General features: G+C 50.0%; 1 protein-coding gene across 1 annotated transcript in view; it reads left to right on the top strand.

Moving 5' to 3' along the window:
* Positions 1–434: 434 nt before the first annotated feature.
* The window catches only part of LOC135905298 (cholesterol 7-desaturase nvd-like), a 34,304-nt gene continuing 20,858 nt past the window's right edge, over positions 435–13,880 (top strand). The window contains exon 1 of the mRNA XM_065436322.2: positions 435–568. Coding sequence (XP_065292394.2) covers positions 482–568 — 87 coding nt within the window. The 5' untranslated portion in view covers positions 435–481. The remainder of the gene's footprint in view (positions 569–13,880) is intronic.

The following is a 13,880-nucleotide window of genomic DNA, read 5'->3' as shown; positions in this document are numbered from 1 at the left end:
ACTGAGAACTCATTGACTGCGCTGGGGCGTACGTGACGTATTCCTCACGTATGGGCCGGCAGCGAAAGCGGGGTGCCTGGCCCGGCCACTACGTTTGTCTTTTTGTTGTCTCCCAAAGCGGGGTCGCTGCTGAGCGAGAGAGAAAATGAGAGCGGAGAGGAACCCCGAAGGGGGTTGAAACTGTCCCTCATACGACACGGCACGGTGTCCACTAGCTTCAATACGCTGCCGAACGCGCGGGCGGGGAGGAGGAGGGACGCGTTGCTATAAAGAAAAGCGCACGGAGGAGAGAAGGAAGGCTCAGTTTGCGAAGGACGTCTGTGACGGCGCAGTGTTTCTCAGCCGCTACTGACATTTTGTTTTGCGGAGCCCGGAGCGTCGACCAGTCGCCGGAAGGCGCGTCTCACGAAGCATGGATGCCTGCCGCCCTTCTGTGCTACCTACCTGGGCCTATGCCGGGATCTTCTCGAACGGCTATCACATGGCACTGGCGATCGTCGGCGCACTGTTGACACTCGTCGTGTCCGTGCTCCTCTTCAAGCGCAAGCCGCGCCGCAGCCCCGCAGAGGTAATCGTCGCGGTTGCTTCGCATGGTTGTGAGCCACCAGGCATCGGCAGCCACTCACTTTTTTTTTTTTTTTAGTCTCGATGGCGCAGTCACGGGACGTGCGAAATACAATAGAGAGGCCCGATTCGGCAGCACCCAGCCGCCACCGAAAACATCCGTGCCCTCGTGAGCACGGGCTGGCACCACGTGAGCTGTAGTGGCTGGGGGTGAGGGCCGAAACGAAGACATGACTGCAAGGGGTTTGCGTTATTTTTTTACCACTTGCCAAAGTAGCTGACGCAATAAATTGTGCCACATTAGCCAACAAAATGAGCAAAATTATTGCAAACTCGCCTCACGGTTGAATCTGCAATGTTTCAGGTTCGATTCCCCGCGGCAGGGACCGGAATCCTGTGGGGTAGGAAATAAAAAACGCTTGTTCCATTTTCAAAGAGCACCACTTGCAAGAGGGACGAGCAAGGAAAACCTTGGACATGAGCTCTCCAGCGTTTTCTTCTTTTTTTTTTTGCTCGTTTCTGTTGTAATTGGTGCTGCTGCTGATGGATGGTTGCTAATTTACCCAATTTGCTAATGAAAGTTTCTTCATCAAGCTCCGAGTTTACGTTGGACAACTCCTGATGATAAAAATTAGTTTGGGCCAACCGATTTCGACGTTTCTCATAGCCAGATTCTCTTTGGGACGTCAAACCTTGTTATTTTAATAGGTTATTTATCTCACCTGCCGGAGGAACTCCCCCAGTATGTCTCAATACCAGCAAAGGGTGCCTTCGCAGTTCCGCCGTGCAGTGTGCATTGCATTATATGGTACAGAAGCGGCTACCGAATCAATTGCAATCAATCTCAGCAATGTTGTCGCCTCTCAAAGGAATGACTTCATGGCTTTACTTGCATATGTTGTCATCCCTGGCCCGTGCCGACAAAAGCTAGTTACAGAAATGAGATGGAAGCTACGGGATAAAAAAAAAACGAAAAAAAAGCAGCACTTGCACAAACGTTAGCGGGACCACTCGGTAAGTTTGACAAAGTTGGCGCGCACGGGGTCAAGCAGAACGCCACTTTTCCTTCTCTCACCATTGTATTAAGGAAGAGCTGCAGCACTACAACCGTCGTAAGTACAAGTTGACTGTGGCTGTAGTTCCTACTTGGTGATGTGTAGGTGCAGACTAGCGCGGGAAGAGGAGGTTGTGCTGGCGATGACGTACGCAGTGAGCGTTTTCTTTTGTTCTTTTATTTTCTGAACGCTGGAAACTCGTTTTACAGTATTCACGCGTCCCAGCCTCAAGGGCCGTCGTTAGCTTCCCGTCATCTTCAGACGACCCACTCATTTTCAGCTTCATCCTTGCCATATGAACAAGAAAAACAAACTTTTTGCGCCCAACCACTGTCGCAGTATATATATATATATATATATATATATATATATATATATATATATATATATATATATATATATATATATATATATATATATATATGTTTCTGGAACGGTAGCGATGCGTTATGTTATCGTCCGAGTTCCTTAATACGAAGCGCCTGGTTTGAACCTATCACAATTTGCCACTTGAAGGTTCCTATCACTCTCGCCTTCTACCTCTTCGAGGTTTATACCACGGCTACTATGCCGTAATATGCAGACAATACGCATTATACGTGTGCCATATGTGTTGTATACGCATTACAGACATTTATGCCCGCACGAACAACCACTGCATAATTTTAGTGGCCTCACACGTCAGCGCGCCCACTGGCACGATTCTCTGTTTTAGTTGTTTGTTTTTCTGCTTGCTCACACAAGCGGTGAGCGATTGTGTTTGATTGGTAAGCGAGCGTCTCGTGCAGTGCGCCTGTCTGCCGCACTCCGCAAGACACTGCCCCCACACAGAGTTGGTATGCGGCATTGTGTTAGCTGCAGGCATGCCAACTGCCAAGAAAATGTATGCGCGCAAAACCAGATATCGCGCAAGCTCGAGGTTGCTTAGTTTACGAGCTAGGAAAGGTTCTTAAAGCATACGTGATTGTCTTACATGTCAGTGGTCAGCCTTTTTTGCTCCATAGCTCCTTCTGCCTTTATTTTGTCGCGTGTGTTAGGGGAACCGATTGCTTTATATACTGATATATATATATATATATATATATATATATATATATATATAGTTATGGCACTGTAACGCAGTCACTCACGCACAACTAGACTGTGCCCGATTGTACCGATCACGTACGATACCATCATAGAGACAGAGTTTTACGACCACGCTATGCGTTTATAGCAGGTTAGAACGCTGTCGATGCAACGGGTTACAACATTCCTTAAGACACGGATAAATTATCGTTAAGTACTAGTATGTCGTTCACGTTTGGCGAAGTGCCACTGTTATACTTTTTTTTTTTTAGTCACTGACGTGTAAAAGTGGGACTACCAGTTTGGCGTATGTTTTTCCCAGCGGAATGAATAAGCGAGGCGCGCGTTGGCGAGCCAAAAGTGTTTCACAAGTACGTTCTCCTATATTGCACTTGGGTTTCATATCTGACAAAGGTCGTCGCACTGAATGGCAATGATTGTGCGTTTCTTGTTGTGCGGCAATGCGCTACAGCCGAACCATCCTGCAATACAGCCCAGTTTTTTCTCTTTGTTGTTCATTAGTAGAAATGTTGTTCTTTGTTCCCGCAAGCATTCAGTGTTCGCGCAAGCATTCAGACTAAAAGAACTCGCTTAAGTGCGCCCGTGATCTGGAGAAATGTCCTACCGATAAAGTCGGACCCTATGCAGTAGTAAGGCGCACAATTTATTCGAGGCAGGACTTTGCTAAAGGGCTGATAGTAAAAAAAAAAACGCCGCATAATTTGTCATTTAATCTGGTCCCTTACCACTGCCCGCATTGGTTTAATGGTTATCAGAACTTTATTCAATAGCACTTACCCATGGGCTTACTTGGTTTGATCGACACCGTGTGTAAGTTCGCAGTCAGATGGCTTCGAGATCATGCATATGAGTCACCTGTTGTCTCACGGATTCAGAAAGACATGGCATCTTATGTAATTCAATCTTACTCCCAAGCACTCTCTCAAATTCACTGGAGCTCCGATGCTCTAGAACTCTGACTCTCACGCGCTCAACACCGCTCGCTCCAACGCACATTTACCCGGCCTCCTTCGAGCTCAATCCTCTAAATCATCCGAACTCACCTTAGCTTACTCAAATTCACGGTTGTGCCTGAGTCTTGGAAAGACACATCGGGTGTGAAGTTATACAATCTACGGGAACACCTGCCTTTCGTGACTCCCAGAATCCACAGCCACAATGGGTGTTCCGGTGTCGAGCGCCCGGCGTATGTCGAGAGCATTCGAGTTCTGCAACAACGCGGAAGCTAAATTGACGCAGAGCGTCGACGATAGATTTTGCGCTTCGAACGACTCGAAATTCTCCTACAGCTGAGAAAAGGGGGTGGAATTCAGTGGGCGTCGACACCAAGCCACCGAGATTATTCACGTTGTGGACACGGGTTAAATGAGCTCCCCCGTGTCCGCATCGCAAGACGGAGCGACCGTGAGCGAGGTTTTGAATACTGGCGTCAGTCCCACATAACTAACGTATCAATCATAACTGAGAACATAACTAACGTAACATAACCTAATGAGAACAGACACGGCGACGTGCGCGATTTTATGCGCTAAAGGTGCGTCCAAAGCGCGCCCGCGCTCTGCTGCACCTGCCAGAGACGTCTGACCTTATCTCGTTTTCTGTCAGCTGATTTGAAAATGTGTTCAAAGCGCTGAGGACATACAAAAATATATAAATAAAGAAAACTGTGGAGCGTGTGGACCAGTATTTATAAGTATACCCCCCTTCCTAATCCCAGGGAAAAAAGTGATCTTCCTTAGTAGACTGGTATGAGCATACTTGAATGCAGATGAGGTGCCTCCCCTGCAAGCGGACGACCTTGCGCATGAGAAAAACAGCTCAAGGCGAGAGAAGTGCTAAACGACGGAGCGCTAATAAGGATGCAACACTGGGGCAGCAGGAGCCTTGTGAAAAGGGTATTAGTTCTTGAACTTACGTCTGGTAACTCATGCGCTGTGCGGAGAAATCTGTATCCGAATGGACAAACCATTTCACTAGGAAGAGTGGCCAGTCGAATATGCCGTTAGTGCACGCATGCGTCAAGGGGGCACTTATTGCCACGCTATCCCATGTGTTCAATAAACGGCCACGATCAACCTGCGCAGCCTTTGTAAAAGGCATGCGGGCTAAGTAACGCATGCCGGAGCTGTTTCGGAATAGCGTGTCGGTGCTCCTGTGCCATTCGCGTCACTGTAAACAGGCTCCGGGAGAAAATAGACCGACTACTGCGGCACTGCTGATTGCATTTCGAACGCTGAAGAATAAGGTTTCCCTCACCATCTAGAGCTATCACTGCGTAACAGAAACACTGCCAAGTGATACCAAAGGAGTAACATTGGTGAACAGTTGCTTTCTGTGTGAATAGTGCTTGCGAAACAAGCAATTACCGTATTTACTCGAATATAGGTCGATGTTACTCAATAATGAGCTATCGACCTATATTCCTGACCAATGAATCTCGGGGGAGGAAGAAGAAGCATGTGCTCGCTGCGGACGCGTTCGCGCCGGCTCCCGCTTTCTCGCCAATTTAAATGTGCCTTTTGCCCAGTTTTGTGCCTTTTCTACTCGGAATCGGATTCTTGAAGTTCTCTTCTACTTAGGGAGACCACATTTCGGCAAGTGCGTGACCTCTGGACTTTTTTACGAGTGATTTCAGCTCTCGCCGCCCCGCTTCGGGCTCTAAGCCTAACGGCGAGTACTGCCGCCGCCATTAACCCACGTCTCGACTCCGACCAAGCCGCCGCCGACCCCAGACGTCCCCGCGCCCACCCCGGCTGTGGTGGCCTCCAGCGATCACAACAAACGAGCCTTCCACCCAACAACGACCCTACAGCGATGGCATACGAAGTCAATGGGCAAGACATGAGCCCGGAAGACTTCACCGCAGACGCAGGGTGGACTATCGTGGCGCCGCGCCCGTCAGCAATCAAGACTGCGTTGAGCCAGCCCAACCTCGTTAACCATCAACGAAAGGGAGGAAATACGAACGGAACTGTCTCATCAGCCAGAAACGCCTTCATCAAAGCAAGCAGGATGCCCGCGCTGCCCCAAGATGACATCAAGATCGTGATTCGCATACGTGGCGGTATCAACATAGCCAAGGTAGGCCAACTTACGGTCACCAAAGCAATTTGCATGGCTGCTTTCATCGAATCTACCGAGCGAAGCGAGGACACGATATGCCCCAATTTGAAGCAGAACATCATGGTGGTCAGCACACCGTCCGAAGCGAACGCAGCAAAATACCTCAGGATCCGTAGCATTTCCATAGGAGAGCAAACGTTTGAAACCACTGCATATAGGACGGCGCCGCACGAAACATGCAAAGGCGTTATAAGAGGGGTTCCGCTCGATGAGACGCAGGACTCCATAAACCGCAAGATCGTCAACCCACGCAACCCGCTCGCTCTGGCGGCAAAGAGAATCAAGGAAACTGGCACGGTCATCATCGCCTTCGACGGCTTTCGAGTCCCGAACTATGTCAGATACGACAACGCCCTGATCAAGTGTTCCCTTTACCGCAAGCAGATCGCCATGTGCCATGTGTGCGGCAGACTCGGCCATCGTGCCGACGTATGCCCCTCGCCTGACGACGCAATTTGCAAAGGCTGTGGACTAGCTAACCCTAACGCAGATCATGTGTGCACCTCGATCAAATGTGCGCTCTGCGAGGGAAATCATGTCACGGCAAGCAAGGAATGCAAGAACCGCTTCCAACTCCCCTACGTCGTCCGAAGAAGACGAGTTGAAAGAAAAATTGCAGCAAACGCAAGCAACAGCACCACGAGATCAGGGCCAATCGCCCTGAGTCAGCACGACTTCCCGCCGCTCAAGGACGCCGAGTGTAACGCCATCAACCACAACGTGGCCGCCATCGCAGATGCTCGCTTGTCCGGCGAGCGGGGCCGCTCGAGATCGAGGAACCGCGGTCGCCTGTCGTCACGATCGCGAGGACGCTCCAGGAACTCGAGCCAGAGATCCTCGTCAAGGATACGATTCGCCCCCAGCCCACGAGTCGGCGGTGATGACCGGTTGACGTGGGCCCAACGAGTTCAGCAGCACCAACAACAGGAGCTACAAGAACAGCAGCACCAACAGCAGGCCGCCAGCCAGGTGAGTCCGATGGCACGGCCAGAGCAAGTAGAAATAGCAAATACGATTAAAAGACTAGAACACGAAAACAAAGAGTTAAGGCAAACCATCACACAGCTTGTCGAGGAAATCAGACAACTCAAAACGCCACCACCCCCCGACTCTAATCAAACCGAAGTCACATCAGAACCCATGGTAGTGGAAGTACCGGTCGCGGAATCCACGCGCAATCCGCATAAGAGAAAAGCCGTGACAAACACACATCCATCGGGCACGGACAGCGACATTAGGGAAATCAAGGAACTGCTCAGCGGGCTTGCAACTGCCGTCGCGTCACTAAAGGAAGGGCAAGACAAACTTGCGACGAGAGTAGGGACCCTCAAGGAAGGTTACGACAAGATAACGCTACAGATCAACCACATGATGGAGACGATCAACATCCATGGTGCAAGGCTCAACGTGCTAGAAATGGCAGACCACCCGCCTGTGACGTCACAGCCTGCTATCACCAAGCTACCTCGGGCGTTGTCGCTCGATAGACATAGCAACAACGTGGCCTCACAAAGGCCACCCAACGCCAACAACAAAGATGGCTGTGCAAACTGAAACGTTTCGCCTTTGGCAATGGAATTGTAGGGGCTACGTCCGTAAAAAGGCCCCCCTGCAACAATACATTCGAGCCAAAAAAGACAAACCCCAAGTCATTCTCCTACAAGAGACAAATACCGCTACACCTTCGCTACCCGGCTATGACGTGACCGCAACGACACCGCAACACAAATGTAGAGGTATCGCCACGTTGGTCAGCAACAAGCTAGCCCACACGACACACAACGTTAATCACGACCGCAGCAATTGCGAATTCATTCTCACGGAAGTCTTCCCTAGAGCCAAGAACGCCAAGAGCATATTCATCCTAAACGTTTACAGCAGCCCCAAGCACAGAGCACAAAAATTTAAGCAAATACTCCAGCTCGCCCGCAACCGTGCCGGCGACAACCCCGTGATCGTGGCCGGGGACTTCAACGCCCCTAACACGGCCTGGGGATACGTCGCCAGCAGAGCCAAAGGCAAGGACTTGCTAAACGACGCCGATGAACTTGACCTAACGCTCATCACGAACGCCGAGCACCCCACAAGAACGGGTAACTCGGTCAACCGCGACACAACGCCAGATCTCACTTTCGTCCGCAACGTTCCAAACTATCAGTGGAACAACCTGTTCGAGGATCTCGGCAGCGATCATCACATTGTTGAGACAACAATTGACACCCCATCCAGAGGACCCAGGAAAATGACGTACGTCGACTGGGACAAGTTCCGCGAGTTCAGACACGAACGTCGAACAGGCAAAGAATCAATGGAACAATGGACGTCGCAACTAAAGGCCGACATTAAGGCGGCCACGAAAGAAATAGAGACAGATCTTCCCGTTCATAGGATGGACAGCCGACTGGCCCACATGCTCGAAGCCAAACAATCGCTCACCAGGAGATGGAAAGAACAAAGACACAATCGACGGCTCAGGAAAAGAATTTCTTCCCTCAACCGGCTGATTGCAGAATATTGCACGCAACTATCTAACCAGCAATGGAACGAGGTGTGCGACGCCGCGGACGGCCGCATCAACAGCGGGACGACGTGGCACCTGCTCAAACATCTTTTAGATAGAACCAAAACCAAAGCGGACCAGGGTCGTACGCTGAACAAGATCATGCACGAGGAACTCAAAATTACTACGGAAAATGAGCTCATTGACCGTCTCGCCGACAAGTACCTCCCGCTGGCCAAAAATATTAGAGGCACGACCGCCGATGCATATCGCGGCAAAGCCAACCCAGAGCTTGATCGGGACTTCTCAACCGAAGAGATACGCACGGCCCTTCAGAACCTAAACAGCAAGTCAGCGCCGGGGCCGGATGGCGTAACAAACAAGGCACTAAGAAACCTCGACGAAACCTCAATCGAAACCCTCACAGAGGAAATCAACAACATCTGGAGGAATGGAGCACTACCAGAAGACTGGAAAACGGCCCTTATCGTGCTCATCCCAAAGCCTGGCAAGGCGCCCAACATCAATAACCTCAGACCTATCTCGCTGACGTCTTGCGTCGGCAAGGTAGCCGAGCACGCGGTCCTAAACAGGCTCTCGAAACATCTCGAAGATAAAGATGTCTACCCCGCAGCAATGATCGGCTTTAGACCCGGGCTATCCACCCAAGACGCCATGAAGCTCCTCAAGCATCAGATCATTGACGCAGACACGAGAGACGCGAGAGTAATCCTAGGGCTAGACCTCGAAAAGGCATTCGATAATTTATCACATGACTACATACTGGACACGATCTCCAACCTCGACCTCGGGACGAGACTCTACGGTTATACAAAATCATTCCTGAGTGACAGAACGGCCACCCTCCGTCTAGGGGAAATCAAGTCCCAGAAATACAAACTCGGAGGCAGGGGCACCCCGCAAGGTTCTGTCATCTCTCCGACGCTTTTTAACCTTGCGCTAGCCGGCCTAGGCAAGAAATTGGATCAAATCGAGAACGTCAAATACACGATATACGCCGATGACGTAACGCTCTGGGTCCCGGAGGTAGCCTGGGATCAATTGAAAGCGCTCTGCAGGAAGCGATCGACGTGATCGAGGAATACCTCGCTCCCACTGGCCTGCGATGTTCGCCTGCGAAGTCAGAGCTCCTCGTCTACAAACCATCGAGGAGCGGTCCCAAACCAAAGAACGAAATCAGAGACACACACGTCGTTACTCTAAGAACAAAAGACGGAGGAACCATTCCACACGTCAGCAAAATCAGAGTCCTTGGGATGTTCATTGAGAGCAACGGCTCTAACGCAGCTACAGTGGAGAAGATCGTGACAAAGTCGAATAATGCCTTGAATCTCATACGACGCGTAGCCAACAGACAACACGGCCTTAAGGAAGAAAATCTCCTCAAGCTAACACACGCCTTTGCGCTATGCCACTTCACCTACGAGGCGGCCATGCACAGATGGAAGGTAGCGGAGAAGGACAAACTCAACGTACAACTGAGGAAGCTAGTTAAACAAGCGCTGGGAATCCCCAAGAACACCGAGACAGACCTCCTGCTGCAACTGGGGGTACACAACACACTTGAAGAAATCGCCGAAGCTCAAGAACGGGCTCAATGGACAAGACTCTCTGGAACCAAACAGGGTAGAGAAATCCTAGCCAAACTAGGCCATGACACCACAGTAATCGAGACTCTTTATCAAAGCGTTCCGACGGACACACGCAACTCCTACACGGTTCGCCCACTGCCGCGGAACATGAACCCCACGCACCATCAACCCAGAAGGCTGGCACGCGGATCGTTCATCCTGCGCGAAATACGTGACAAGAAAATCCTAGCCTGTTTCGTTGACGCGGCACAGTACCCAACCAGGAAGGCCTTCGTTGCCACCGCGATCAACAAGCAAGGTCGAGTGAGAAACGCTCTCACAGTCAAGACCCACAAGTCCGAGATAGCAGAACAGGTTGCCATCGCACTCGCGCTCACAGACCCGACCACCACCCACGTCTACAGCGATTCACGCTCAGCCGTCAAAGCCTTTCAGAAAGGAACAGTTGCAAGACAAGCCCTACAAATAATCAATCGATCCGCACCGCTGCAGCATCACACCATCTGCTGGTTCCCGGCACACCTCGGAGAGATCGAGGACGCCCCTTGCAATCTCAATGAGATGGCTCACAGGAGCGCGCGAGACCTAACCTTCCGCGACGCCACCTATTCTAGTCGTGACCATCCCAGCGAGAATCGGGACCCTCCCTCCACATATAACGAGATCATAAAGCACTTTTATCTAGACCGCAGAATATACAGCACACCTCACAATAAGCTCACCAGGCCTCAAGCCCTGACGTTCAGAATGCTTCAAACAAACACGTACCCCACGCAGAACAGACTACATCACTACATGCCTGACCTATACAAACATCACATTGCGAAAATTGCCATAGCACACTAGGCGTACATCACTTGCTCTGGCCGTGTGGTCGGACCCACGCAAACAAGGATCAAGACTCCGCCAGGCTACAAGACGCATTACGCAGCACGGACCTGGCGGAGCAGCTCTGGGCCGTCCAGCGAGCCCACGATGCGGCCAGGGAGTTACAACTCCCGGTCCCAACGTGGGAGTAGCCCGCTCTATGGGACCTTGCGCCCCGTAGCTCGCAGGACCTTTCTATAAAGTTACTCCATCCATCCATCCATGAATCTCGGCCTATACGCGTGAACAAAGCTAGCAAAAGTACAGAGCCAACGGGGTACTTCCACCGCAGCCTCCATAAAGCCACTCTGGGGACTATTAATTCTAAGTGGATACGTCTTGCAAACTCTCCCACCATGGTGCCTTAGTGGCTGTGGTGTTGAAAATATGGGATATTACGTGCCAAAACCACGATTCGATTATGAGGCGCGCCGTAGTGAGGGACTCCGGGTTAATTTTGACCACCTGGGGTTCTTTAAATTGCACCCAACGCTCGGTGCACGGGCGTTCTTGCGTTTGACCAGCTATGGTGTTGCGCTGCTAAGCACGAGGCCGCGGGATCCCGTTCCTGCAACGGCGGCCGCATTTCGATGGGAGCGAAAGGCAAGAACGGCCATGTCCCGTGCATTGGGTGCACAATTAACCTGGAGTCCCTCACTACGGCGTGCCTCATAATCAAATCATTGTTTTGGCACGTAAAACCCCAGAATTCAATTCATTTCGCTTTGCATGCTCACCGGCTACAATTGGCAAATTGCCATATTCGCCGCAAGCCGTGAAGAAGTAAATTTGTGAATAATTGTGAATTGTGTGTGAATAATTAGGTGAATATGTGTTTCGATTTCTCGTGCTAGTAATGTTTGCCTTTTCGAATAAATCAGCTCAATGACAAGAATTATGCTATCTGCCATACGATATTTAAAAAATTCCGGAAAACTTAAAAATGATCACCTCGTATATGTGCAGTGACGGTTCCGAACAAAGTGCGTCAGTGTAACAAGATCGATGACCAGAATCGATTTTATTCGAAAGCAGCGGGAATATGGAACTGTTATGTACTTTGCATGTGATGCTGCACAGTATTCCGGAGTGCACTAGAACGTGCGTTCTCATGAAGCTGGTAAATTAATGGTACAGTTGTCGGCTGACCATTGTTGTTCAGGCGCCGCATTATGACAGAGGCGAAATGGACAAAGACACGTACACTTCAATTTTGGAGCTCGGTAATAAATCATTAGTTGGTAGCATCAAGGCCTGCACGGTGTCTGTCATTTTCCAAGTAGCACTTCATTGAATTCAAGGATAATCAGCATGATAAAGCGAACTCTTGACTTGATGCGAGGCGTCATCGTGTTTTATCAGCTGAGGAGAAGCCCGGAAGAAACGATGAACGCTGATACGATGTCAAAGTGTGGTAGACAGAGAAACTTGTAAGTATAGGAATGTTACGTAGCGAAGTTTTCTGTGATAAATTTGGCAGTGTCGGTAGCCACGGCTTCTTTCGGCATTTGTCTTTCGTGGTTGTTGTCATAGCTCTCCGCGCCCTCGATGGGGATGTCGTCGGCTGGCGCTCAACGACATCGTCGACCAGCACCTTAGACGGCACTGGCTGCCGAGGGAGCTGATATTGAGCCTACGCGCGGCATTAGAACTGCACCTGCAAGCGTATGCATCGCGAACACACACCATCCCAATGGACGTGTGAGTGCTGCTGGACTTGCCTTGAAGTCTTACGAACTATTTATTACGCAGTTTTAGTTTTGCTTTACTTAGTTAGTATGGAAATAAAGACGTTTAGTCACTTTGTAATAAGGTGGTGGTGGTGGTGTCACAGCCGTGTTTAGTCTGACAGGCCTGGCCGGCAATTGCTGAGCGTCTCTTTCTGCTCCAAATATTTTAGCCTATGTCCATCAGTTCGGGCTTTCGCAGAAGTCCGAGACCAATGCGTGATACTTCCACTGCCATTTATTTGGCGGCGGTGTGGTGAACGGGCGAAAGCGGTTACGCTTGGCGGCGCTGTAGCACACGCCCGGAAAAAGAAGATGTCGTAAAGCGGTGTGCAGTGATTTGTCATCAGGACGTAGCCTCAACTACAGACGCGTGATGTGCGATCATGCTATCAGTTGACCGAGCTTATTTCCGTCCTGCTTGTTTAAACAGAGCTTTTCTTCCTCCTCGCTCTCGTATGACGCCGTAAGTGAAATGCGCTGCCACTTCGGTTGCATCTTTATCTTAGCGGGAGCGCTTTTTTTGGTTAACCAATTGCGTACGAACAGCGCAGCTTAGTGAATTCCGCCCCTGACCTTTCTGGCCCCGCTACTAACAACAAGCACGATTTCGCCATCTCACGCAGTTAAACTAAAAAGATAAAAAAATATTGTATAATAAACCCTTGTTCTTTTCTGATGTGAACGCTCGGTCGGAGTGACATGTCGTACCTGTCACGGGCAAAAAAAAGTAATGTCGGGTGGCGCCTACTCTTCGAGTAGTCTCGCGAGCTTCTGAAGTAGCGCACATGACGACTAACTCTAAACGGATGTGTGGTTCATAAATGAAGAAAGCTACTTGTCACAACCCTGAGCAATTAGCAAATTCCATTGATGTGTAAGGCGTTGGGCTATCGCAGACTCAGATTATTCTTGCAGATATAAACATACTTTAATGCAAAAACCAAGCAATGATAAATTATAGTGGTGTTATCTGTGCGCGACCTTTTAAGAAACTAGGCAGGCTTAGTTATGTTACACGGAAAGTTATCCCGCGCACAGCGCTAAATCTCGATTTCACTGTGATTCGGAGCTACGCCGGCTTCTATAGCCCGGGGACACATGCTGGGCTGGTTTGCTTTTCGGAAGCGGGATAATCTTCGACGCGAATAAATGATCAACAACATATCGTCTTTCTTAATTAGATATATGTTCAAAGAACTTGGTAGCCTTGTGCATCGATGCTCGATTCCTTTCTCATCTTTCTATCTCCTTGCCCTCGTGTATAGGAAAGGAATTGAATTTTCCGATATTTACCTCCCTGCGTTTCTCCTTCTCTTAGTCAGTCGTTCTCTATGCCGAG

This window comes from Dermacentor albipictus, chromosome 1 (genome assembly GCF_038994185.2).
Source record: "Dermacentor albipictus isolate Rhodes 1998 colony chromosome 1, USDA_Dalb.pri_finalv2, whole genome shotgun sequence".
NCBI lineage: Eukaryota > Metazoa > Arthropoda > Arachnida > Ixodida > Ixodidae > Dermacentor > Dermacentor albipictus.
Note: the sequence above shows the minus strand (reverse complement) of the source record. Positions and strands in the feature narration are given on the sequence as shown.